This window comes from Equus quagga, chromosome 22 (genome assembly GCF_021613505.1).
Source record: "Equus quagga isolate Etosha38 chromosome 22, UCLA_HA_Equagga_1.0, whole genome shotgun sequence".
Classification (NCBI taxonomy): Eukaryota; Metazoa; Chordata; class Mammalia; order Perissodactyla; family Equidae; genus Equus; species Equus quagga.
The window spans coordinates 792,541-815,887 of record NC_060288.1 but is presented as its reverse complement, the minus strand read 5'-3'; the positions used below and the strand labels follow the sequence as shown (position 1 = coordinate 815,887).

The following is a 23,347-nucleotide window of genomic DNA, read 5'->3' as shown; positions in this document are numbered from 1 at the left end:
TAGCATATGCACACATTTCTTTTATAAAATCTGAAAAGATCTGAAATCTAAAAAAGATGTGTCCCGGAGGTTTTGGATAAGGGGTGGCAGGCCTGTACAACTGAGCCCACTGCCCACAGAGGCGAGGGAAGCAAAGACCCCATGTGAACACAGACTAACGCTGGAGCCGGTGAATACGCTACGTTGCACAACAAAGGACCCCTGCAGACATTCACCACAATCCATGGACCTCGCCAGGGAGATGACCCTGTGGCCCCATTTAACCACATGAGCCCTTAAAAGCAGAGAACTTTCTCTGGCTGGAGTCTAAGATTTACGGAAGGTAAAGTCTCTAGAATCTTAGAATCTTGATAAATTCTAATCAGGAGACTCACCCGCCGTGGCTGGAGGGCCCACATGGAAGGCAGGAGAAGGAATGCAGTCAGTACCCAGAAGCTGACCACCCCAGGCTGACAGCCACCAAGGAAACAGGGCCCTCGGGTGCTCATGTGGCCAGCAATCCAAAAAAGCTAGGATGCATTTCTTTCCCAAAGTTTCCAGATAAGAACCCATCTCAGCCAACACCTTGATTTCTGCCTCGTGAGACACTCAGCAGAGGACCCAGCCAGGCCACGTGAGAATTCAGACCTCAGGAGCTAAGAGAGAACAAATGGGTATATTTTAAGCCATTACGTTGACAGTAATTTGCTGTGGCAGCAATAGAAAACAGACCCACGGGCCAAGGCTAACTCCTCTTCATAAGGCAGCCTCCCAGCACCTTCTGAAACGTACCTGCACTGAGTCCCGGCCAAAGCACCTTATGCCCGCCGGGATGCCCTCCTCCCTGTATCCCCACACACGACTCTTCCCTTCCTCACCACCTACACGTGGCTCACTGGGACTGCAGACTCCTCTTCCTCTGGCCTCATGCTCACCGCCATCCCTGCCATCCACAAATCAGCTCAGTGGCCATCCCGACCTGGAACTCGATTCTGTCCTGCCTTACTCATGCTTTCTAAGTGCATCTCTTCTTCCTTCTAACTCCTGGAAGATGCAGGCTTTGTCGTGTGCCTCCCTGTGGCTTCCTAATACCTATCACTACACATACTGAGCCCTTGATAAATAGCTGCTCAGGGGAGGGCTGATTCAACCCAACCAGCCCAACTGTGCACGGCGCTCACTGTCACACAGAGGTAGCGAGACTTCAAGGGTTTCTAGTTAAAATAACCCCTTGGATTTATCCTGGGACTTGTAGTTTTCCAAATATGTTATCTCATGTAATCTTTACAAAAAACCATGACATAAGGCAGGTATTTTTTTTTTAAAGATTGGCACCTGAGGTAACAACTGTTGCTAATCTTTTTTTTTTCCTGCTTTTTCTCCCCAAAGCCCCCCGGTACATAGTTGTGTATTTCTAGTCGTGGGTCCTTCTAGTTGTGGCACGTAGGATGCTGCCTCAGCATGGCCTGATGAGTGGTGCCATGTCTGCGCCCAGGATCCAAACCAATGAAATCCTGGGCTGCCGAAGCGGAGCATGAACTTAACCACTCAGCCACGGGGCCAGCCCCAAGGCAGGTATTTTTAATTCCCAGTTTTTACAGATGAGAAAACGGAAGCTCCAAAAAGTTCAAGATCTGCCCAGCTAGCCCACATGATAAACCCTGCCACACAGACTCCATGCCTCACGGCGCAGGCCAGACACCCCACTGCAAACTGAGAGACCTGAGAGCAGCAAAGAGCCGTGCTCCGGCAGCACCGCCCACACGCATCCCAGGTCACAGGTCCCCAGGAAGTTAGATTTAATCATGTCTCTTTCTCCACTAGTTCCTAACTCCCTCCTCTCTTTCTCCATGTTTTCTTCAAGAAAAAGTTCTTCTGTTTAATTTTAAAGCTAACAATGTCTGGGTCTAAAGCATTCCCACTTTAGGAGGAAAAAAGCAGAGCGTCTCATCTCCACACTGTGACCACAGAGAGGCAGAGGTGCTCCGGCAGATGCGGAGTGGCTGCACGCTGGCCTGAGGCAGCGGATGCGGTCCAGCCCCGGCTCCACTTCTTACTCAAGCGTCGCACCAATCGTTGCCCCTGTTCCTCCACTGGGAGAACAAGGGCCTGTGTCACATGTCCCACGTTTGTGCGGGTGAAGTGAAACAGCGAGTCTCAGTGTTTGATCAGCTGTACAGTGCTACATGTGCATAAAACGTCCAATTCCTCACCCCAACCGCCAGCACCCCAACCGCCAGCACTGAGGCAAGCCTGCCTGTTTCACCAAAGAACAGCCCGGGCTCCTGGCTGTGCTCTCAGGAGGTACTGTCTTCTTCCCTTGAAACCGGCCTTGGCATTCTTTTAGCTCGATTTCATCTTATTCAAAATTTTAGTGGGTAAAGAGGAAGGATAATGAAGAAGTAACTGTGGAATCACCCAAAGTCCTACATCGGCCCAAAGGGTCCCTCTCTACGTGTGCCTCAATCCTTCCATAAGAAAATCAGAGCAGAGCCGAGAAAACCCTGGCTGATACAAATGCAGAACTCCAGTCTCCTCTTCCTCAGTGCGGACGGAAGGATCACTATCCATGAGAAGCCCCACCTCCTGCAAGTCACTGACCTTACACAGGAGCGTCCACAGTGCTCAGTGCACGTCCGTATTCACGGTGAATTAAGCTTTCACTGACTCTCTGCAGCCCTTCCGAGATTTTCAATCAGATGGTAAGGAGTGCATTCAGAGTCAGGTCTGGGAACCTTACTAGAACACGGGCACATTTTCTGGTGATGGTCTGTCATGTGGAAATTTATTACAAATCTGACAAGACCATCTTACTTTAGCAAATCTGCAGCTGATCTTCCTTGCCTGGTGTTTATAATCCGAGAAGACTGATTGCTCTTTGTCTCCTTCCACGGTTATTCAGACAAGCATTAGGATCACTTATTTCAATGAAAAGTGCGTGAAGATTTTTCTTTTCATAATACATTTTAGGCCTTGTGCAGACAAAGAAATTTTAACGTTATGACAATATCCTCCTAGATATTCAAGTTAAAATAGTTCTGGCAGAAACATGCAAGTCTTTACTGTGCACACCTGAACTGCATTTTGGACATATCTACTGCATGACTCCCAGAGCCCTGACCTTGGTTTCTCACCAGAATTCTCATCTAAAGGAGCAGGGCGGGGGAACATGAACTCTGTTTTAAATACATCAAAGTTATGATGGGAGCAGGAATTAAAGTAGATATACAAAAACGAGGACTTCCTGTGATTTCGGGACAAATCACTTAATGTCTGTGAGCATTAGTTTCTTCAACTGTACAAAAGAAATACCTGCACTGCCTACTTCAGAGGAGGTTGTGAAATGAAATAATTATATGAGAAAAAGCTTTGTGAACTCGAAGTCAAATTGTATGTACTTTATTATACATACAAAATCAGCTCCCATCCACCCCCACCACGTCGAACAGTGTGGGGGATCCTTGCTGTCTCTGAAGTAGATTCATCTTCTCCTCTAAAACCAGCTCCTTTCCCACATGTTCCTGTTTATGCTGACGACACCGCCGTTCTCCCAGCCATCCAAGCTTGGAAACTTGGGTTGTACTGGAAACCTCACTCCCACCCTCCTTGATCCAAGAATGATGAGTTCCTTTCAAAATATAAATCTGATCAGTTCAACCCCTTGCTCAAAAACCATTGACAATTTCCAACTGTCCTTGAATAAAAGGTTCAAAACACATAAGTCGTCCCCAAGACCCTGTCCTGCCTGCCTTGTCCACCCCACACTCAGTCATCTCTCTCCTCCTTCCTGTTGGCACTGCAGCCACGCAGCCTACTTCAGGGCTCCAAAGCCCCTGTTCCCTCCAGCTCCACAGCCTTTGCCCACACTGTCCCTTTGCTGGAACCATCGCCTGTCATCACCTCCAGCTCCACATCCTCTGCAAAGCCATCCTGCATTCACTAGTACTGCTCCCATGCTGGTGTCAGCGTGCACAGACTCATGTCCCCGTCTGGGGAGCACTCTCCATCGTTTGCAATGGGATGTCATGTGAAGTCTCTCCCTGCTCCCTCAGCTGTGAAGTTCACCACAGCCGTGATTCTGTTTCCACCCCAACATTGTAGTCTCAATGCCTAGCACATAATGGCTACTTTTTAATTTTGTTTTTGATGAGGAAGATTTGCCCTGAGCTAACATCCATTGCTTATCCTCCTCTTTTTTCTCACTTGAGGAAAATTAGCCCTGGGCTAACATCTGTGCTAATCCTCCTCTACTTGGCACGTAGGAGGCCTGCACAGCATGGCTGATGAGTGGAATAGGTCCGCACCCAGGATGCGAACCCACGAATCGAGGCCACCAAAAGGAGAGCACGTGGAACTTCAACCACTCGGCCATGGGCTGGCCCCCATGATGGCTACATTTTAAATGAATGGGTAAATCAATCAATTTTGGGATCTTCTCATCATTGTCTCTCTCTCTCTCTCTCTATATATATATATTGAAGGCCCTCAAAGCATTTTCTCTGACGCAGGGCAAGATGAAAAGCAGAAATGTAAAAACCTTCCCCCATTTGCCCCATATTTCTCACCCCTCAATGTCTCCTTATCCCCTGCTCCCATCTCTTTCCATATGACAGTCTGGCAAACATCTAAGGGATGGAAGGGTGCCACAACCCCTATAATATTTATGACACAGCAAAAGAATAACAACCGTGGTATCTATTTTGATTTCTATTTTAATCTTTTGTCCTACTTTTGAAGATTTTTCCCTAGGAGAGTACTGTAATTGCAGCACGAAGATGAGCACACAGACTTCATGCTCTTGAAGGAGGTTTTTGTTGCCGTGGTTGTTCTTCATTTTAGGGGCATGAGAAGGAGGGCTGTTCGGACGGGGTTTGGTGTCAAGCATGCTGAGTGCCGAGCAGGCCCAGGAAAGCGTCGGGGACTCTCGGCGGCGTGAGGGGAGTGCACGGGGCTGACCCCAGGACGTAAGCCAAGCTCATGTGCCTCTCCATATTTGAGCCCCCTATTGACAGCCCTTCCTAAGCTTCTTCACATCCCTCAGCCCAATCAGGCAGTCGAGTACAATAGCCAAGGAGTGGCCTCGGGGTCCTCAGACCTCGCTTTGAATCCTGGTTCAGTCTTTTATCAACTCTAAGACCTTGGGTAGACTGAGCAACCATACCCAACCTCAGTTTCCCACCTGTAAAATGGACAAATACAAACAGCTCTTAGTTCCTAACGTTGTCGTGGGGATTCAACAAGGCCCTCCGCAGTGTGCTTTGCCACAGAATAACCCTCCACCCTGCGAGGTACTGGAGTGCCACCAGGCTCACGACGGAGGCGGGACAGGTAACTGTGTCCCCACTGCCAGCCTCCCAGAAGTCAAGAGCACAGACCAGTGTCGCAGAGCTGGGACCCGAACGGAAGTCAAACCACCGCAGACCCCCTGTTCATTCTCAGCTTAACTAAACTCCTGGCAGTAGAAGGTGCTTCATAATACAGTTCTATTGTTCTTCCAAGCAGCAAACTACGTTTGAGCTTTTAAAACCACCTGAGACACAATTCACACCAGTTATGAGGATAAAATTCGGTTGTGTCATGGAAGTAACTGTCCCCACAATCACAGGCAGGATCTACGCAGCCAAAGAGGCTCAGAGGTTTAGGCTCAACAGAAAGGGGAAGGCTCAGCAGAACGCAGTCTAGATCATGCAGGCAGCAGTGTTAAGAAGGAGGTCAGCGAACCACAGCCCATGGGCCGAGCCTGGCCGCCACCTGCCTTGGTCAGCGGAGTCTCATGGAATACAGCCAGGCCCACTCATCCATGTATGACTGAGACAGAGGCCACACGGCCCACAAAACCTCAAGCGTTTGCCACCTGGCCCTTCCCTATAGAAGACACGTAACGGAAAAATAAACCCTGAAAATACCTTACAATGCAAAATTTTACTCCTAGAGTTCTTTCTTCGCACTGTCAGTCCCATGAAAAAGGGGCGCTTTACCTTCTTTGTGAAGTAGCGGGTGAGCCAAATCCCCCAAATGAAATGAACAGCAGAGCCTTCAAAGGGCGAGGGATTTCTCCCAGAAAAGCCAACGCTCAGCGACACTCATCTCAGTGGCCTCAGTACCTTTATCCCCCCAGTTATGAACTCCGAATGTTCACAGATACGAAGACTCACCGAGATCTCCTCTTCTTGGCGGGGTGGTGCTGGCCCAGGGCCTGCCGCCTGCCCATGGACACTCTCAGTCTCCCCGTCATCTGGTGCTGGCAGGTCACAGTGCTGTGATTTTGTTTTCAAGCTATTGGTGAATTCTTTGGACTGAGTTTTTCTGAAGAGAAACAAATGTGGGATTATCAAAAACATTCTTTAACATGCACAGCTTTTCCAAAGCAGATGTCTACACTCAAATTATGTGAAAAACAGTAACAGAGACCATTTACTGCATGCCTACAATATGCTGATCCCTTTGTTGGGTATTTTAAAGACATTACCTTAATCTTCGTAACAACCCTATGAGGAAGGCACTGTTATCCTTGCTTTGTTGTAAGAGGCTCAAAATAATTATATAATTTATCAAGGCCACATAGCGGTACAGCCAGGATTTGAACCCAGGTCTGCCCAACTCCTGGTTCAGAGGCTAAACTGCTAGAACACACTGCCTTCCTAGGATCAGCAGCAAACGATTCCTTTACCTCTGTGTGGCCACTCACAGCTTTAAAGTTACAGGAGTTGGTGGGCAGCATCACCAGCCCTCGGGACCGAATCAAGGTCCACGTGTGTGTTTCTGCTCCACCAGCTCAGGTAGGCTGTCAACACCCACGGGGCAGCAGGTTTTGTAGAGGCCACTCTGGGCACCCGGCAAAGGGATCCATCATCAGCCTCACAGCTACCACCCAAGTCACCTTCCTGTATCTCCAGCTGATGATGTCGCCTCCTATTCCTAACCTCCTGACTGCTCACAGAATAAGGCCCATACTCCCAAATCTGGCCTTTGAGGCTCTTTAGAGCATGGCCCCTGTTTCCTACCACTTGCCCACATACACCCCAAAGACTCAGAAGAACTCATTACCCACAGAACCATACACATTCAAGTCTAGGGGTCTCGATTATGCCCACTGCCTGCCATTTCCTTCCTGATCTTCTGTAGCCGGAAAACTCTACTTATCTTTCAAGGTTCAAATCAGATTTCACCTCTTCTGTGGATTAGAACTGTGGATTAGCTCTGTTTATAACTTAATTATAGCACAGATCACAGCCTGTACTGGCTGCAGTTAGTCGCGTGTCTGTCTGTTTCCCCTCCTGGACTGGAAGCGCCTTGTTCATCGTTGAATTCCCAGTGCCTGGCAGGGTGTAAGCACCTACAGGGCCCGCCTATTCCACCACCCAGGTCTAAGCAATCTTCTCTGAAGGCCTGGGCGTGAACAGCTGCTGCATTTCTCACTTATAGTCCCGAGGCTCAGCTGTGGCGGCCTGCACCGCCCTAGCGTGATTCTCGTGAAGCCCGTGACCACGGGGAACTGCATCCAGACGGAAACTGGAATGACAAGTGGCGAAGTGAAACAGCCAACCTGACAGCAGTGTGGGAATGAGGGGAATGGCCAAAAGTCTAAAGAAACTTTCCAGAGAGATCTAAAGTTACTTTGTGACCCTCAGATCCCACCTGCCTCTCCCGCAGGATGCCGTGAGCAGTGGCCTCTCTGCATTGCTTTACAAGGCCAGCCTCTCGCTGGTTGGCGGATCTCCTACCTGAACTCCTCTGCTTCCTGCTCTGCTTTCCGCCGGGCCCGCTCAGCAATAATTTCATTACAGAGCATGTCGTAGGGTTTATCCAAATAGTGTTCACCCATCACCCAGACCCAGACTTCCTTATCAGCTCCCAGTTTCCAGTGAACAGATTTGCCATTCTCTGCGAACAAAAGAAAATTCGAATTGAGCAAATTTATTCAATCATGGGTTATCATCTTTACCATCATTAAAGTATTTAGGGTCTTTGGGGAAAAAACGTTAGATGTGGCAAAGCACTTCCAACCTGCTCAGGACCAGGCAGCATTCCCAGGGAGCAAGGGAAGTGGTGGGACAGGCAGCGGCTGCAATGACTTTTGTTTTAAAATATGATGAATGTGGCTTTTGCATGTGCCCATTTTATAAACGAACAAGTTGAGATGGGAAGAAAACTTACATGTTTTGCATTATCCTTTAGTGTAACAGAGCTAACATCAGACACCAGAACCTCTTAAGTCTGAGAATCTCCCTGTAACCCAGAATTACATAGCTGCTTCAGGGTATGGTGTTTCCACTATCTTTATAGGCTTCACTGCTGGGTAAAAAGCATGCATTTTAGAGTTAGACTGGTGTGAATTCAAATCCCAACCCCTCTTACTAGCTATGTGATTTGGACAAATTATTTGATCTCTCTAAACCTCAATTTCCTCATCTGCAAAATGGGGACACTGATCTCTGCTGCTAGGACTGCTGGGAGCCAGTCCTCCCCAGTGCCTGCCACTCACAGGAGTTCCAGAGAGGCACCCTGCTATCACCACTCACCTATTGTTTACTTCTGTGGCTGCTGAGAGCTTCACACCAGCATGTGAGAAGATAATATGACTGGTAGCGAGATGCTTGGTCAAGCTACTTAAATAACTCTTGTTCACAACAGGTCGCCAGGGTTGTATTACATTCTAGTTCCCTACTCCTGAGATGTGGCCACACGGGCCATGCTCCCTGAAACCTGGGGAAGGTGGTTGTACCCAGGAGAGGAAGGCCAACAGGTGCAGACTCTAAATCTAAACACCCCAGAGCGGACCTACCCAGGGCCATATGGTCCACAGTTGGTTCCAGTCAAGATCCCTGGGCCCTGAGGATCCCAAACTAGCCACTGGCGTCGAGTATGTGAAACAGGGTGCCTGACTGGAACACAGCTTGGCCATGCTTAGGGGTCAGAAATCCACACTGGGATTGCGTCTCGTCTTCTCACATTAAGGAGAGGAAGGTTTCTAATTAGAGCGTCTCCTGTCCAATGTCTTGTTGACCGACTTCACACTGTTGCCTTAAGGTACGTTAAAAAAGCAGGCTGCTCAAAGCCAGACGTTTATTTTGGCACCTTCCACTCTTCTCAGTGCAATGGAGACTTTCTGCGCTAGAACAAGGTTCTAAACAGAGGTATGGGGTAGGCGGAGAGAAGACAGTCATAGTCTCCGCTATAAAAGGGGTCAGAGGCATCATTCAGAAGGAAGCTGACCTCACACTGTTTTCACAAGTGCAGAAGCAGCAAAGGTGGCACCAGGTACAAGGGGAAGACCAACCCCAGCGTGCCCTAGTGGGGACGGCCCTGGCCAGCTCCGGCTTTGTGTGAGGAGATGCCAAATGGTTCATTAATGTTGGAAAGTCATCATATCTCACCAAACTCTCTTTATTACACCCTCTCAAGGCAACCAGCAATACTTTTTACTATGTCCCTCTCCCAACCTTCACCTAAGTAACTTGCTACCAATATTCTGACAGCTGGAGGGAGACGCCCTGGAAGGAGTGGCAGAGTGCCAGGCAAGGCGCAGACGAACACCCAGAGGTGCCGGCACTCTGTTCAGTACAGTGTGACAGAACGCTTCCCCCAACAAACTGTCTCCAGAGAGCGCGGCAGGCGGCAGGCGGCAGGCTGGCAGCAGTAACCCCGGGGAAGAGGGCGCTGCTTTGGGTGGAGGAGGAGGAATCCCAGAATTGTCTGGGAACAGAGCGGGGTGCTTAGAGACTAAACATAGAGAAGAGAGACAAAGGAGAGGACCAGAACCTAGAAATTGTAAAAGGAAGGGGTGGTGAGAGTATAGTAAAAGAAAGGAAATAGTGACTTTGGGGCAAAAAGAATGAGAATTAGATACAAAATGTCAGATTTAGCCATATACCAAAAAAAGAGCTCCTGACAGGGCGAGCGGCATCGCGGATGATCTCTGTTCCGACTGCCCCCGAGGCCAGGAGACGGGAGGGGCTTCCAGAGGCTGCACGCAGCTAACTCCCTCCACCTGGGGGGGAGTCATTCTAGCAAAATGAGCCTTAGCTCTGAGACCCTCAGCTTCAGACCACGATGGGGGAAGACTATCGAGGCCTCTGTTTAGTTCATTCCACAAAATCTTACTGAGTTTTTAACTCTGAGCGCGGTGCAGAGCTAGAAGCTCTCCAGGGGTGCAAGGATAAGCCGGATGTGGCCATTCTCCTCAAGTCACTTAGTCTGTGAGAGAAGAGCAAGGCATTAGGTTCCTCATGCAGGGAATTTTACTGCATACCTACTATGTGCCAGACACTGAGGGAGAAGCGTGTAAGCACTCATGAACCAGATAGACCACCCCTGCCCCCAGGGAACTTACATTCCAGCTGCACGAGGCAGTCGGTAAACAGCTAACTATCAAAGTAATACCACTTGGGGGTTGTGTTAAAGGATGCGCTGGGAACGCTTAAGAAGAGGAAGTAACCGGTTTGGAGGGCCGGGGGAAACACATTATAACCACAATAGATGTTAAGTCCAGTGAGGATTCAGAGGATGAAAAATTGCTTTGGAAGGACAGAGACGAAATAAGAGGAGGAGTTCTCTGTACTGAGTTTTAGAGGATGGATATGGAATTTAGCCAGACAGCGGGGGTGGGTTCAGTGCTAGACACAAAGAACAGCATGATCAAAAATCAGAGAAGGGAATCAGTGGGGGGCTATGAGGAATGAGGGCCTCAGCCAGAGCTGAGAAAGGCTTTTGAGTCCTCTGGCCGTGGGCTGAGGATCATGCAGGGGGGCAGAGAGCCGCATGGCACAGCCCCAGCCCCCTGGCTAAAGGCAAATGTAGGCGCTGTACGCACTGCATTCAGCCAGACAGGTGCATTAAAATCCCAGTTTTCTACCAACCTTTTATGTGACCTTGGACACGTCACTTTCTTTCTCTGAGCCTGAGTTCCCTGTGATGAAACAGAGGTAAGGAGTCTGACCTCACAGGCCTGTTATATGATAAGTGCTCAAAAAGCATCAGTTCCATGTTCTTGATCTAGTGACCAAGCAGGAGTCCGTGACTGTCTCTGCAGGTGGCGCCAGGATCAGAGAAGCACAGGACGCGCTGTGGCATGCAGCACGTAGGGTGTCCCAGGGTCAAATGATGTGGGTATTACCGAGTGTTTGGGGAGCAACTGGGGGAGATGAAGGGTGAAAAGCCCAGGAGTGAGGTAAGGGGAGCCTGAATGAGAGCGAGGACAGCTTACACGGGACGGGAAGGTTCAGGCCCCGAATCAGGACAGGACGCAAAGCTGATGGCAGCACTGAGAGACTTACTAACTGGAAGGACAGTGGGGTGATAAGCAGAAACAGTGACAGGAAGAAAATACATTCTAAAAGTAAGATCATTGAGCTATTGTGGAAATGTAGAATTTTATTAGAAATCCACATGGAAAGTTTCAGTAGACATCTGATCTATGGAACTGGAGTTCAGAAGTGAGGTTGAGATCGACAAAGTGAATCTGGCAATTACTCTACAGACAAAGCATTCAGCATAGACGAATGCACAAAGAGGATGAAGCCTAGCAGAGAACTTTGGAGAAGCATCTGCTTCATTCAGGATGCAGAAGAAAAGGGAGGGAAAAGAGAGTCCCAATTCAAAAGGAAAAAAAAAAGAGAATTCTGACTCCTAAATAACTAAATGTAGGAGCCTGGGGAGAACGCACTGCCACACAGCCAAGAGAGGGAAAGGGGGACAACAGTGCTGTCCTGCTGAGATGAGGGGAGGGGGACGGACGATAAAGACGGAGAAGGATCTGATGCATCTCTGACCTCAGAGAGAGTAATTTTAGGCAGACAGGTGGGGAACAGGCTACAAAATCGGAACAGAAAGGATGGAAGGACCGGTGGAGGCTAGAAGGATAGGCTCTGAGAAGTTCCTTAGTGAAGAGGAAAAAGAGCGTCAGCCACTGCTCAGCAGACACTGACTGAGCTGCTGCTGCATTCCGGGCACCGCGCACAGGGCTGCGTGACGGAGGGCAGCTCAGGAGCCGAGCTAGCTGAGAGATTGCTTTCAATAGGGGAAACAGGGACAGGTTTTACACTCAGGTTGCTGGAAGGGGAGAGAGTAAGGCTGCCAGGGACTAGGCCAAGAGAACGATAGATAGCAGGACATGCAGAGAAACGGTAAAGAAAGTGCTGCCAGGGAGAAGAGAAAAGCTCCAGCCTGGTAAGAGATGAAAACTGACATGCATAGAACCACATTTCCGTCCCAGTGTACATCCTTAGGGTAAAGGTGAAAACTCGAGGGTCCCTAAGGGGGCAGGCACTGTATCTTGTTGTAATTTAAGGCTAGGCAGGCATTCTGGATTTTCTGTCTACTTCACCTTGAAATTATATGCTCTCTTTAATCAGAGGACAGTGAGAGAGGGACCTTTTTATAGCATTTCCATTTAATTGTAAGTTTCTTCCCTAGTCCTTGAATCATGTTTATATCTCAGAGTGCTCATCATGTTTGCTATCTTAGGGACTCTTGAGAACTTCCAAAACCACCTTTTCTAGAACAGGGGGTCAGTCCTGCTCGGTATACCACAGAGAACCACTGCACAGAGACTCAGATTCACACCTCATTCCCCTGAGAAGACCTCTACCTGGGCAGTCCTGTAAAACACCACATAAAAATGGGGTGACAGGCGTCCTTAGCAAGGAAATGGCCAGGCTTATTCCAGTCTTATGTGGAGCCTGATGCTCTCACATCATCACTGTGTCTGATTTCTCCCCGTGTGGTGGGCCCAGCAGGGTGCAGGAGGGAGGGACTGGAGGTGTCAGTGTGGATCATTTCCTCAGGAGCAGGTCAGTGCACCTCCCAGGATCTCCTGGGCTAAGCCTGCATGTCAGGGAGTCAGTACCTGGTCTCCACCCCAACTACATCCAACTCAGAAGGACAATCATAGAAACAGGTGAGGGCGAGAGAAGGGGAGAGAAGAATCATATACTCTACCCCACAAAGAGAAGACCACGGACTGAGTCAGCAGAAGCCAGGAAAGCATCAACACCAGCAGCCTCCTAACAAATTTACATATTAAATACAGTAGGGTAATCATCAGGGCTGATGGACAGATGCAAGGCACCCACCAATACAGGTTGTTAAAATATTGAAATATTTCCCTAAACTCTCAATGTCCCAAGTATCGCTCCCTACTCTAGCCTCTCCTCTAGGATACCCGCTCCCTGATCCAGAAACCCAAAGATGAAGGCCTGGCCAGCGGGGCCTCCAGGACTTGGGTGCCATGGCCATGTCCCTTCTGATTGACACCACGGCCATGTCTGCCATTAAATATTTAGAATATCACCCAAGGCTATTACTACCCCTATTTCACGACGATGGGAAGATTGAGGCACAGCGAGAGTAACTTGCCCCAAGATCACAGAGCTAGTGAAACCAGAACCAGAATTCAAAACCAGCCTGCATGGCTGCAAACTCTGTGTCTAGGGCAGCCTCACGATGCATTGTCCAAACTGAAACACTTTTGAGAGTGCAAAGGGAACCCACCCAGAGGGATGTCAGGACAACGAATGCAAATAGGGCTCGGGTGGGTGAGCTGGGTGTGGAGTGGCCATCATGTTCCTTCTGAGCTGCAGAACAGGACCAGCCAGGAGAAGGCAGCGCCCAGCCCCACGTGTGTTTTAATAAAGACCAGAGCCCAGTCCTAGCAGGACTTCCTGAAAGTCCTTAGGACTACTGCTTTCCCCACTGTTTACCAGATCTGTCAACCTAGGTGATAATCCTGTAGTTACTAACACTGAAGTCCATCTTTTAAAACTTGAATAAATCTTCACACTTATTTTAGAGAAAAAAGAACAGAAAGGATATTGGAGAACCTGCATGGTGGGTGCTACAATCTGGGGAAGCAGGTGGTGTCTAGAGAACTGGAGTCAGGAGACGGGCCCAGCTGAATCCATGGGCTCAGGAAGGTGACAGGGAAGAGGATCTCAGTTATTACTCAATGCGGTGACTCACCACGTAAGAAACCAAGCCCAGTTAACCATCAAGCTCTGAGTTAGGAGGACAGACACGATGGCAGGAGATGGGGCCAGGACCAGTGGTTCAGAACAGGCTGAGTTCAAATCCTGACGCCACCAGCGACCCACCCAAATCCTTTCCTCTCAGTTTCCTTATTCGTAAGAATAAAGGGACAACGTTTACCTCACCAGATTCTTGTGAGGATTAAATGAAATAACATAAATACAATGCTTATGCCTGGCACATACTAACAGACCAGGACCTTGGTGGAGGGGAAGCTCCATGCAATGGAGCAGAGGAAGTAACATCTACAGGGTCGAGTGACTAGGTATGTGGTGAGGTCAGGGAGTAACCAGGGTGGCATCCAGGTCTCTGGCTTTGGTGACTAGGGAGAAAGCAGTGCCCCTGGTCATGATAGAGAATGAGAGGGAGGATCCGGCCTGGGGGTGGTGGGAATAATTGGGGGATGCTGATGAACTCGGCTTGTAGGCCTTATGGGTCTTCTGAGAGGACATGACACTGAGACCGAAGCTCAGGTGAGAGATGTAGCTTGGCAGTATGGGTCTCAGAGTCACTGGTATCCAGGTGGTGTTCAACCATCTAAGGTGGAAGGGGTGCCCCAGGGAGATGACACAGACTTTAACCTTAGCCTAGGACCTATGAACCCAAGTCTGAACACTGTGAAACTAGACACAAAACCTTGTCTGTGTGCATTTTCCTAGGTCCAAGCCTGCAGTAAATTTTCAAAGGAGTCTATGAGCCCCTTAACTCCACCTCAAGGTTACAAACCACCAGTGCAGAGTGAGGCACACTCTGGGGGACACGGATATTTAGAGCTCAGGCAGAGGCGAAAAAGAAACAGTCATGGAGAAAGCAAGAGACCAAGGCCCCAAGAAAGAGAGAGACTCAGAAGGAATTCAGCAGAGTCAGACCTGGCGGAGGAACTGACTGAGATAGAACTGAATCCAGCAACGGAGGTTACCACAGTGGGTCAAGAGTGAAGGCAGGGGCGAAGCAGACACTGCAGGTGGCACAAACCAATGGCTTTATCATCATTTCATGAAAAAGGGAAGGCTTTGCATAAGGGAACTTGCCCACTTAGTAACAACGAGAACCCAGCAATGAAGCTTCACGAGTCCAAGTCTGTGTCAAGGGCACACACGGAGCTCCTCTCACACCACCCAGAGCGACCAGATCCCAGCCCGTGGCATTAGGTTTCCCTCAAATTGACAGGGACCGGATGGAATGAGTGCTGGGCAACCCTCTACTAAGTGAGGCCTCCTCTGCTTGTGTTACGGGGAAAAATCCTAGAGAATAAAGGCTCCACAGCAAGGCCCCGGTGCAAGTGTAGGTTTTAGACACGTGCCAGGCACCTGCAGACAACAGCAACTGTTATTACGCTCCACGTAAGCCCGGTGGGTATCACGCTTACAAACAGCACCAGCTGCGGGAGAGCCAGGCTCAGGGTCTAGTGCAGCCTAGCTGTTGCCCTGGGCAAGTCACTTAATGCCCCTTGGCCTCACTCTCCTCATCCGTAAAATGCGAACAATAATTCAACTTCAGGCTTGGCTGTGACTATTTATGAGAGAATATATTTAAGCACTGAACTCGGTCTGATCACCGTGAGCTCAATACACGCTGGCTGGAGCAGCTTTTACAGTCTAGAGCGGCGCTGTCCAAACGTGAGCTCTACCTGTAATTATACGTTTTCCAGGGGCCCCGCTAAAAAATCAAAAGCAGCAGATGAAATTAATTTTAATACATTTTATTTTACCCACGTTATCCAAATTATGACGTTAATATATAATGAATATAAATTTATTAACGTGGCATTTTACATGATTTTCTTCCTACCAAGTCCTTGAAATCCGGCAGTTTACACTTCCAGCATACCTCAGTGCAGACGAGCCTCAGTCCATGTGCTCAGCAGCCGCACGTGCTGGTGGTACCACATGGACGACGCAGCTCTAGACCTCTGGTGACAGGTACCCCAGCAGGCAGAGGAGGTCCCTAATTCTCTCCCTCTCTGAGAGTCACATTTCCCCACTACATTTTCAAGTGATTTTCTGATCCATAAGTGAGTTAAATCAGTACTTCTGACTGTTTTTCGGCCCCTCCTACTTTCGCCTTAGATCACTAAAAGGGGCACAGGCTCCGGGGACACACGTGAGCAAACGCTTTCATGATGCTCTGAAAACTCACCATAGCAGACTCAGAGAGAAAAAAGTCACCAGACGACAATGAAAGAGCCGCTCAGAGATGAGCTAGAATGGCGTCAAGGAATGGGGGCTGAGAAGGGATGTATTTAATGAGCCAAGAAAGGACAATCTCCACAGCCACAGCCTGGCTAAGAACTGCCAAGAAAAAGCAGCACTTGAGTAAGCCTGGGACAGGCCGGGTGCGGTGGGGGAGGGCTGGGGACAGGGACTGGAAGGGAGACAGGCGGGAGAGCGGGAGGCAGGGCACAGGCCTGAAAGGAGAAGGACACAGTGAGGTCTCAACACACAACAGCCAAGAGCTTAGTAGGTCTGCAGTCCAGACACACCTGTAGGGAGCACCAGCCATGATAACGCTGCCTTGTACTATCTGTGGCTTTATCATCAAAGATAGAACTGGATGAAAGATAGATAGGTGCTCTCTTTCTAGGGGAAATAGGACAAGAATCTGAAACCTTTTCCTTGTCTGCAGTTAGGAGAGGAACCAGGTTAGTGCAAAATCTATTTTTCCAAGTGTTGAATTTAAGGGAGTAATAAACTCCTGACATGAAATACTGATAAAACTTTCACTGTGTATATTAACATACTTTTTTCATGATCATTGAATTCATAAAGTAATACAGGTTTTCTGAGAACTAAAGTCAAAACTCAGCAAAGGAAGAATTTAAGCAAAGAAATTGAAATTATTTTCTTAAGTCATCACAAGGAGAGCGAGCATAAGAAGCCAAAAGTCTTACCCAGAGTCTGGGCCATTGACTCTCGGGGCAAGAACCCCTCAGCTCTCAGCAGTCCCCAAAGTCACCTACCATATCAATAAGTTATGTCACAATGAACATGGGACCAAAGAGGCCCAGTTCTATCTTATAAGCTCCGACTAAAGATTGCAAGGAGATCCACAAACCAGTTCAGAACGATAAAAGGGTTACGCTTCAGTTTGGACACGCTACTTGTCGAAGGGAAAATTCTATATCAGATAGTGTAGAATACTGTGAAATCCAACGGATCTGGGCACCTACTGGCAATGTGACCTTGCAAATATTACTTAACTTCTCTGATTCCAACTATTTTTCACCTGTAAAAGAGGACAATTAATACTGACTTTGCAGAAGTTTTATGAAGATGAGACATGATATATGTAAAAGTGCTTTGCACAGAGTCTGAAAAAACAGGTATTTAATAAATAGCTGCTATTGATAATAATAATAATAAATGAGATACTTATATTTATTTACGTATCACTACAAAGGCTTAATTGAAAAATGTTTTACTAAAAGGCAGCATAAGGTAAAGATCACTAAACTGACTTCCCTCTTGAGACTGTGTATATACCAGCTTGTGAGTGAGATTCATTTTCTCAATCTTTGAAACTCTGAATAGTTCTAACAAATTTTGTTTTTCCTGGCTTAATGAACAACAAGGAGAAATTGGTCTTGAATGCCTCTGTAAGTGACTTTGAAAAGTGTGTTTTATTATTTTTTTTAAACAACTCAGGTATTCATCTATGACAGATGCGGGGGGTGGTTAATCTGTGCTTTTCTATGTCTGTGTGTGCATATGCTTTAAATCTTGATGTGCAAAGAATTCCTCTCCCACGGTCTCGCAAGGCCCTCTCAAGCTCCTGGGGATTCCTCCAATCAGGAAGAAGTACATCTGAAAAATTAACTCACACTGAAAAATTAGTATTATGACTTTTTTCCTTACAGCAGTATTTGCATTTTAAGAGGGAGTTTCTCTAAAATAGATAACCCAAAGAAAAATCTCTTAAAGTCTAAGAAATGCAAATACAATTGTTATAAAGATGCTGACACAGGACTTTGTATGCTGGCAGCAGAATACGAGCCATCTGTCACAATAAGGGGCATAGAAACCTGCCTTAATACCCCTGAAATCGAACTTCACGGGTGACTTCTCACTTCAGCTTAAGGTTAGTCTAGTTTCAAGGAAGGGATCTGCTCACAGCTACACCACTCCACGGTAACCGCTGTGCCTGCAGACTTGAAGTGGATGAACCGCCCTAGTGCAATCTCAATAACACTTAAGGTCCAGCTACCAAATTGGAACTCGCACCTGGCTTGCTTTTGGCCTGAGTGAAGCTGGCTGGTGTGAAGCTGGCTAATGTTAAAACAAGCCGGGAGCCATTCCACTGACACCTTCCCAGCAGAGACGCAGCTAAGCTTACCTTTCTTCGGTCTGGATTTCACTGGCAAGGACTCCTTGTTTTCCATTGCTGCTTCTCTTTCTTTCCACCGGCGGATCTGTTCCTCCCGCATCTTGAAGAACAGGATCTGTTTCTGTTCTTCGCTGAGCTCTGCCAGCAGATCAGGATCTATGTACATCTCCGACAGGATCTGTTTCAGCATCTTCGCAGGGCTGGAGTCTTTTACACCTGTGGCAGAAGTTCTTGAAAATGGCTTCCAGTTGTGCCGCCAGCCGGGCCGGCACCTGGACACACCCACAGACCTTCCCCGAAACTCTCAGCAATCCCGAGTGACAGCGACAGAAATTCAGCAAACTGGCTCTTGGTTCCTGGCACCAAACATCCAGTTCAAAATGCCATTCGTGAACCTGCAAAGAGCAACAGCCAAAGAGCAGGCAGTATTACAACGTGCAGAGGCCGGGCAAGGACAGGTTTATGCACAAAGCTGGGAGGAAATACGGTATCGCTTTTCACGTCGGGAAAAGAGAAGAAAAGCCAAGGCACGCTTTGTTAAGAGTTTGTGTAACCTTGGGGCTGGCCCCGTGGCCGAGTGGTTAAGTTCGCACGCTCCGCTGCAGGCGGCCCAGTGTTTCGTTGGTTCGAATCCTGGGCGCGGACATGGCACTGCTCATCAAACCACGCTGAGGCAGCGTCCCACATGCCACAACTAGAAGAACCCACAACGAAGAATATACAACTATGTACGGGGGGGCTTTGGGGAGAAAAAGGAAATAATAAAATCTTTAAAAAAAAAAAAAAAAGAGTTTGTGTAACCTTTACCCCGTAATTTCCAAAGATACTTTATCAAAAAAAACAAAACCAGCCCTAACTTTCTACAGCTCAATCTCAGGGACACAAAAAAAATTAACAGAGGTTTGGCCTTCTCCCAACCAAGCAACATATTATTACCTTGGGCCTAACAAACCACCAAGTGTATGGCCAAGAAAAGAATTAAAGAAAAAAAAAGCCACAGGAAGAAATTAAAAGACTCTCTCCAGACAATGTATTTTAAAAGAAAATACCATTTTTGAGATTTCACAGAGTTACTCACCCCAAACCAAACCAAACCAGAGCCATGCTCAAAGAAAAAAATCAAAGAAATAAAAACTGGACCACAATGCAATTTTCCCATTTCCCCTTAAAAGTAGCACTAAAGAAACACAATTATGTACTTTCATCTTCACAAAATGACAATGCAATTTCCAAACAACCTACCGGAACCATGAAAACACTGCAGGCGCAAGAGAGAACATTGGTGTACGTTCTGGAAGGTCACCAGGTGTTAGGTGTACCTCTTCTAGATAACCTAATTTAATAAAATCTAAATTTACAGACCAGATAAACTGGAGGAATGAAGAGGTGCCTAGGTTCATTACAAAGGCTCTTGCTTTCTAACAGAGTTTATTAGAGGGCTCCTGTAAAAAGAAACCATGGACCCGCGCCTGCACAAGTGGTCTCACAGCGGTTCTGCTGGAAGAGGGCGGGGGCAATTCCACTGAGGTTTCTACTATACACATTTCTATTTGGTTGGGTGTTTTTTTTTAAAATAGAAAACCCTCATACTTTTGTAATCAGAAGAAAATTATGTATACATTTCCATTCTGGAAGAAAAGACTTTTAATTTGCTTTAATATAACAGGGTACACAAAAGCTTACCCACTGGGACTTTTCAGAATCACATACGTTCTAAGAAACGGATGAATAATTTGGTGCTTCCAATGCCTCAATAATCTCACCACCTAGCCATGCCCTCTCAACTATCTTTTTGCTCCATACTTAGTTCAAATGCTCTTAACCTGCAGGCTCGCAGCCATAGCACGGCTCGTCCTGGTTCCTTCACCTTCTCCTCCACACGCTGGTTGATGATGCGCCCCCCCCAACCCCGGGAGCAACCTCTCTTTGTCTTCCTCGAAAAGCGGTGTCCTGACTCACACCAGTCTTTTGAGACAAGCACGCTCAACAGCTGGGGCGCCCGGAGTGGTCTGCAGGTCCACGAACCACTCGTGTAGGAGGGGCCCTACCGAGGCTGCTTCTACTCTTGCTAACTGCATCCTGTAATCCGCAGCATTCAACTACCGGAGCGCAAACGGAACACAGCATTAAGAGAAAATAAAAAAACAGTTAAAAGCAGTGTCTGACTCTAACTCAGTCAGGCACACCCATCCCAGGCTCCCCTTCGAGCTTTGTATTTTGCTTTGAGGGGACCCTCAGAGGCTCTAACAGCCACAGAACTGATGTCTCGTAACACTTTCTTGACCTTTGGGTTCTAACAGCTTTTCCAGGGCTGGGGCCAACTAAATCCACACTAAACAAAGGTTTCCGGAGGCTGAGCTCCTGTCTGTCGACGACAGGAACACAAGAAGAATTTGGTTCCTCAGTACACTTGACTGGGGCGCTCTGAGATGAAGTGGGAAGAAACCAAAGTGAATGGCTCCTTGACATTCCAGTAAATGTCTTACGTTGGCACATTCCATGACTCCAGCGGGTGACTTTCACAGAAATAAAGCATAGTAGGAAATCAGCAGCCCAGCGAAGCTTGAGGCTTCTGCTCTGCTCTCCATTTTGAATGGAGGTGAAGGCTAGCAACAGCAATGCTGTGGCTAGAGCCTAAAAACCAAAATCTTGAGAGTGCCAAATTCTCACTCCTCCCCTCTCCCCCCAGATTGCTCCTTGTAGAAGAGTGACACTGGCTGTGCTGGCCGCCACCTGGAGCACTTGACGTGCATTCACTCATTTAACCCTCACAATAATCCGCAGAGTTCAGTCCTTCATTACCCCCATTTCACAGAGGAGGAAGATGGGCAGTCGGGTTCTACGTCAGCTCTACTGTGCTCCATCAGGACAGTAGAGTTTCTTTGTGAACCCAGAATCAGAATACCATCAGGATGTGTCACCACATGGGAAAGTTTGGAATGAAAACCAGCAAATTCATGCAACGACAGAAATGCTGAACTGAAGGTGCAGAGAGCCTCTGGGGGGGAGCCGCCTCCTGGGAACTGCAGCTGAGCTGGGGGCCAGGGCTGGGAAAAGACCTCGCCTCAGGAAGCACAGCAAGGAGCTGACGGCCCTAGGCTGGGTGCTGCCTGCCCACATTATTCACCGGGCACTCAGTTTCCCCTCACACGACCACCAGGAGTAGCAGAAACAACTCCGCTGCACCTGTGACGAGACGCTCCCGCTCTTCCACGGTTGTCATCTTGTTTTGTTTTGCCCTTTGTAGCAAACATGGATTTTCAGCATTAAAGTTAACTAGTGGATCCTCAGAGAATACTTGGAGACCCAGCTGACGACTGTCTTGTGGTCAGGGTGCTGAATTACATGCATGCCACTCTACAGCTGCTCATTCCCGCTGCTGTGAATGAACTCTTTCCTCCGTGAGCTTTCCACTGGGAACTCAAACACAGCACGGGTGCTCCCAGCCTGGGTGCCTACTTCTGTCTCTCATGAGCTGTGTAACTCTGGGCTCTCACTTCTCTGGCCTCAGTTTCCTCATCTGTGAAACGAGGGCCTGAACTGTGAGTTTTTGTAATTTGAGGATTATATCATAAAATCTAATGGAAGTTACAAAGACAAGTGGAGCCAGCATCAAGGAAATGGAAATGAGGACATGACCCAGGGTTTTCCCACTTTCGCTCCCCTCACTTCCCGGCAGGACAATCATCGCTGATTCCAGCTCAGTGACCTTCCCCTGTGTAACAGACTGAGCGTAGCAAACTTCCAGTCATTCGAGGTCCAGGAGAAAGAGATGCTCAGCTAACTGGGTTTCCTTCTTGTACAGTACAATCTTAAAAGAGAAATGACAAGCAACCAGCCCACATCTGCCGGTTATTCCAAAAATAAATTTCTAAAGGGTCATCGGATGGGTTGTTTTCCAGGATACCCACAGATCTGCCCTCTCACACCTTCCACAGCCCTGTTCCACAAAACGGTAACTGTGATTTTAATGACTCTGACCTAAAAAAAAAAAGCCCGAAATACAGCCTAACTCATAAAAATACTGTAATACGGGCAGTATAACTTTAATGTTAAGAATATAGTTTGACTTCTAATTCTTTTAAAATAGCCAGCTCTGTTTTTAGACTCAGTTATCTTATTCAACTCTACGTTATTAATTTATCTGCAAAACGACTATCTTTGAGGATAAAATTAATTACCAGAGGGGACAGCAATTTGGTAAGTTTTGTAAATATTGGAAAAGTTGGAAGTTACTGTACCCACGGACTTACCTAGAAAATTCTACTCATGTGCCAACACGATGCCCACATATGCCTTCCACTTATTTATTCACTTAAAAATAATTGTATCCAAGTTGTTGTCATCAAACAGGCAATCAAGTCAGTGTTTCAGGAGGTGATGGGACTCCAGGCTCTGACAGAGAGAGGCGGCCCGCGAGCTTCCTCCCTGGAACCCCGGGGAGGGCAGGACAACTCGGGAAACCTCGGCGCCCGCCCCCTCCCGCAGGGCGCCCCCTGGTGGAGGAAGGTGCCGGGCGGCGCGGGGCTGCCCTCCGAGTGCAGAAACCCACCCAGCCCAGACCCTCCCGCGCGGCCGCCCCCTCCCTCCGGGCGTCCCCGCGTAACGCGCCTGCGCACAGCCCTGGGGGACACGGAGCGCCCCTCGGCCTCCCCCGCCGCGGGCACAGTCTCTCACCGCCGGCGGCTCCGGACACCCGACACCGGCCACCGGACACCGGCCGCCCAGCCCCACACCTGAGCCCGGGCCGCGCGGGGGCCGTGGGGGGGCGTGCGGGCCCACCCAGGCCTCGCGCCCGCCGCCCCTTGGAGGGCCCCCGGCGCGCACACCCCCGCGCACACACGGTCTTCGCCCCCCGCCGCCGCCGTCCGGCCGCCCTTCCCCGTCCGGCCCCTACCTGTGTCCGGCCCGCGACGGCGACCAAGCCGCGCACAGCCCCCGGGCGGCGGAGGCGGCCGCGGGCGGCCGGGCCGGCTGGACACAGTCGCGGCCGGCGTCGGGCAGAGCGCCCCGCCCCCGC

At 48.7% G+C, this 23,347-nt stretch overlaps 1 protein-coding gene across 5 annotated transcripts in view; it reads right to left on the bottom strand.

Moving 5' to 3' along the window:
• The window catches only part of SH2D4A (SH2 domain containing 4A), a 65,321-nt gene extending 41,979 nt beyond the window's left edge, over positions 1–23,342 (bottom strand). Inside the window, exons 1-5 of one of the 5 annotated variants that reach the window (XM_046648712.1) lie at positions 23,225–23,330; positions 22,581–22,722; positions 18,337–18,722; positions 7,704–7,863; positions 6,135–6,285 (exon numbers count right to left, since the gene is read on the bottom strand). In XM_046648712.1, coding sequence (XP_046504668.1) covers positions 6,135–6,285; positions 7,704–7,863; positions 18,337–18,517 — 492 coding nt within the window. In that variant the 5' untranslated portion in view covers positions 18,518–18,722; positions 22,581–22,722; positions 23,225–23,330. Of the gene's footprint in view, positions 1–6,134; positions 6,286–7,703; positions 7,864–18,336; positions 18,723–22,580; positions 22,723–23,224 lie in introns of all 5 variants that reach the window. The other 4 variants (XM_046648709.1, XM_046648713.1, XM_046648711.1 and 1 more) reach the window with 4 other exon arrangements.
• Positions 23,343–23,347: the final 5 nt, after the last annotated feature.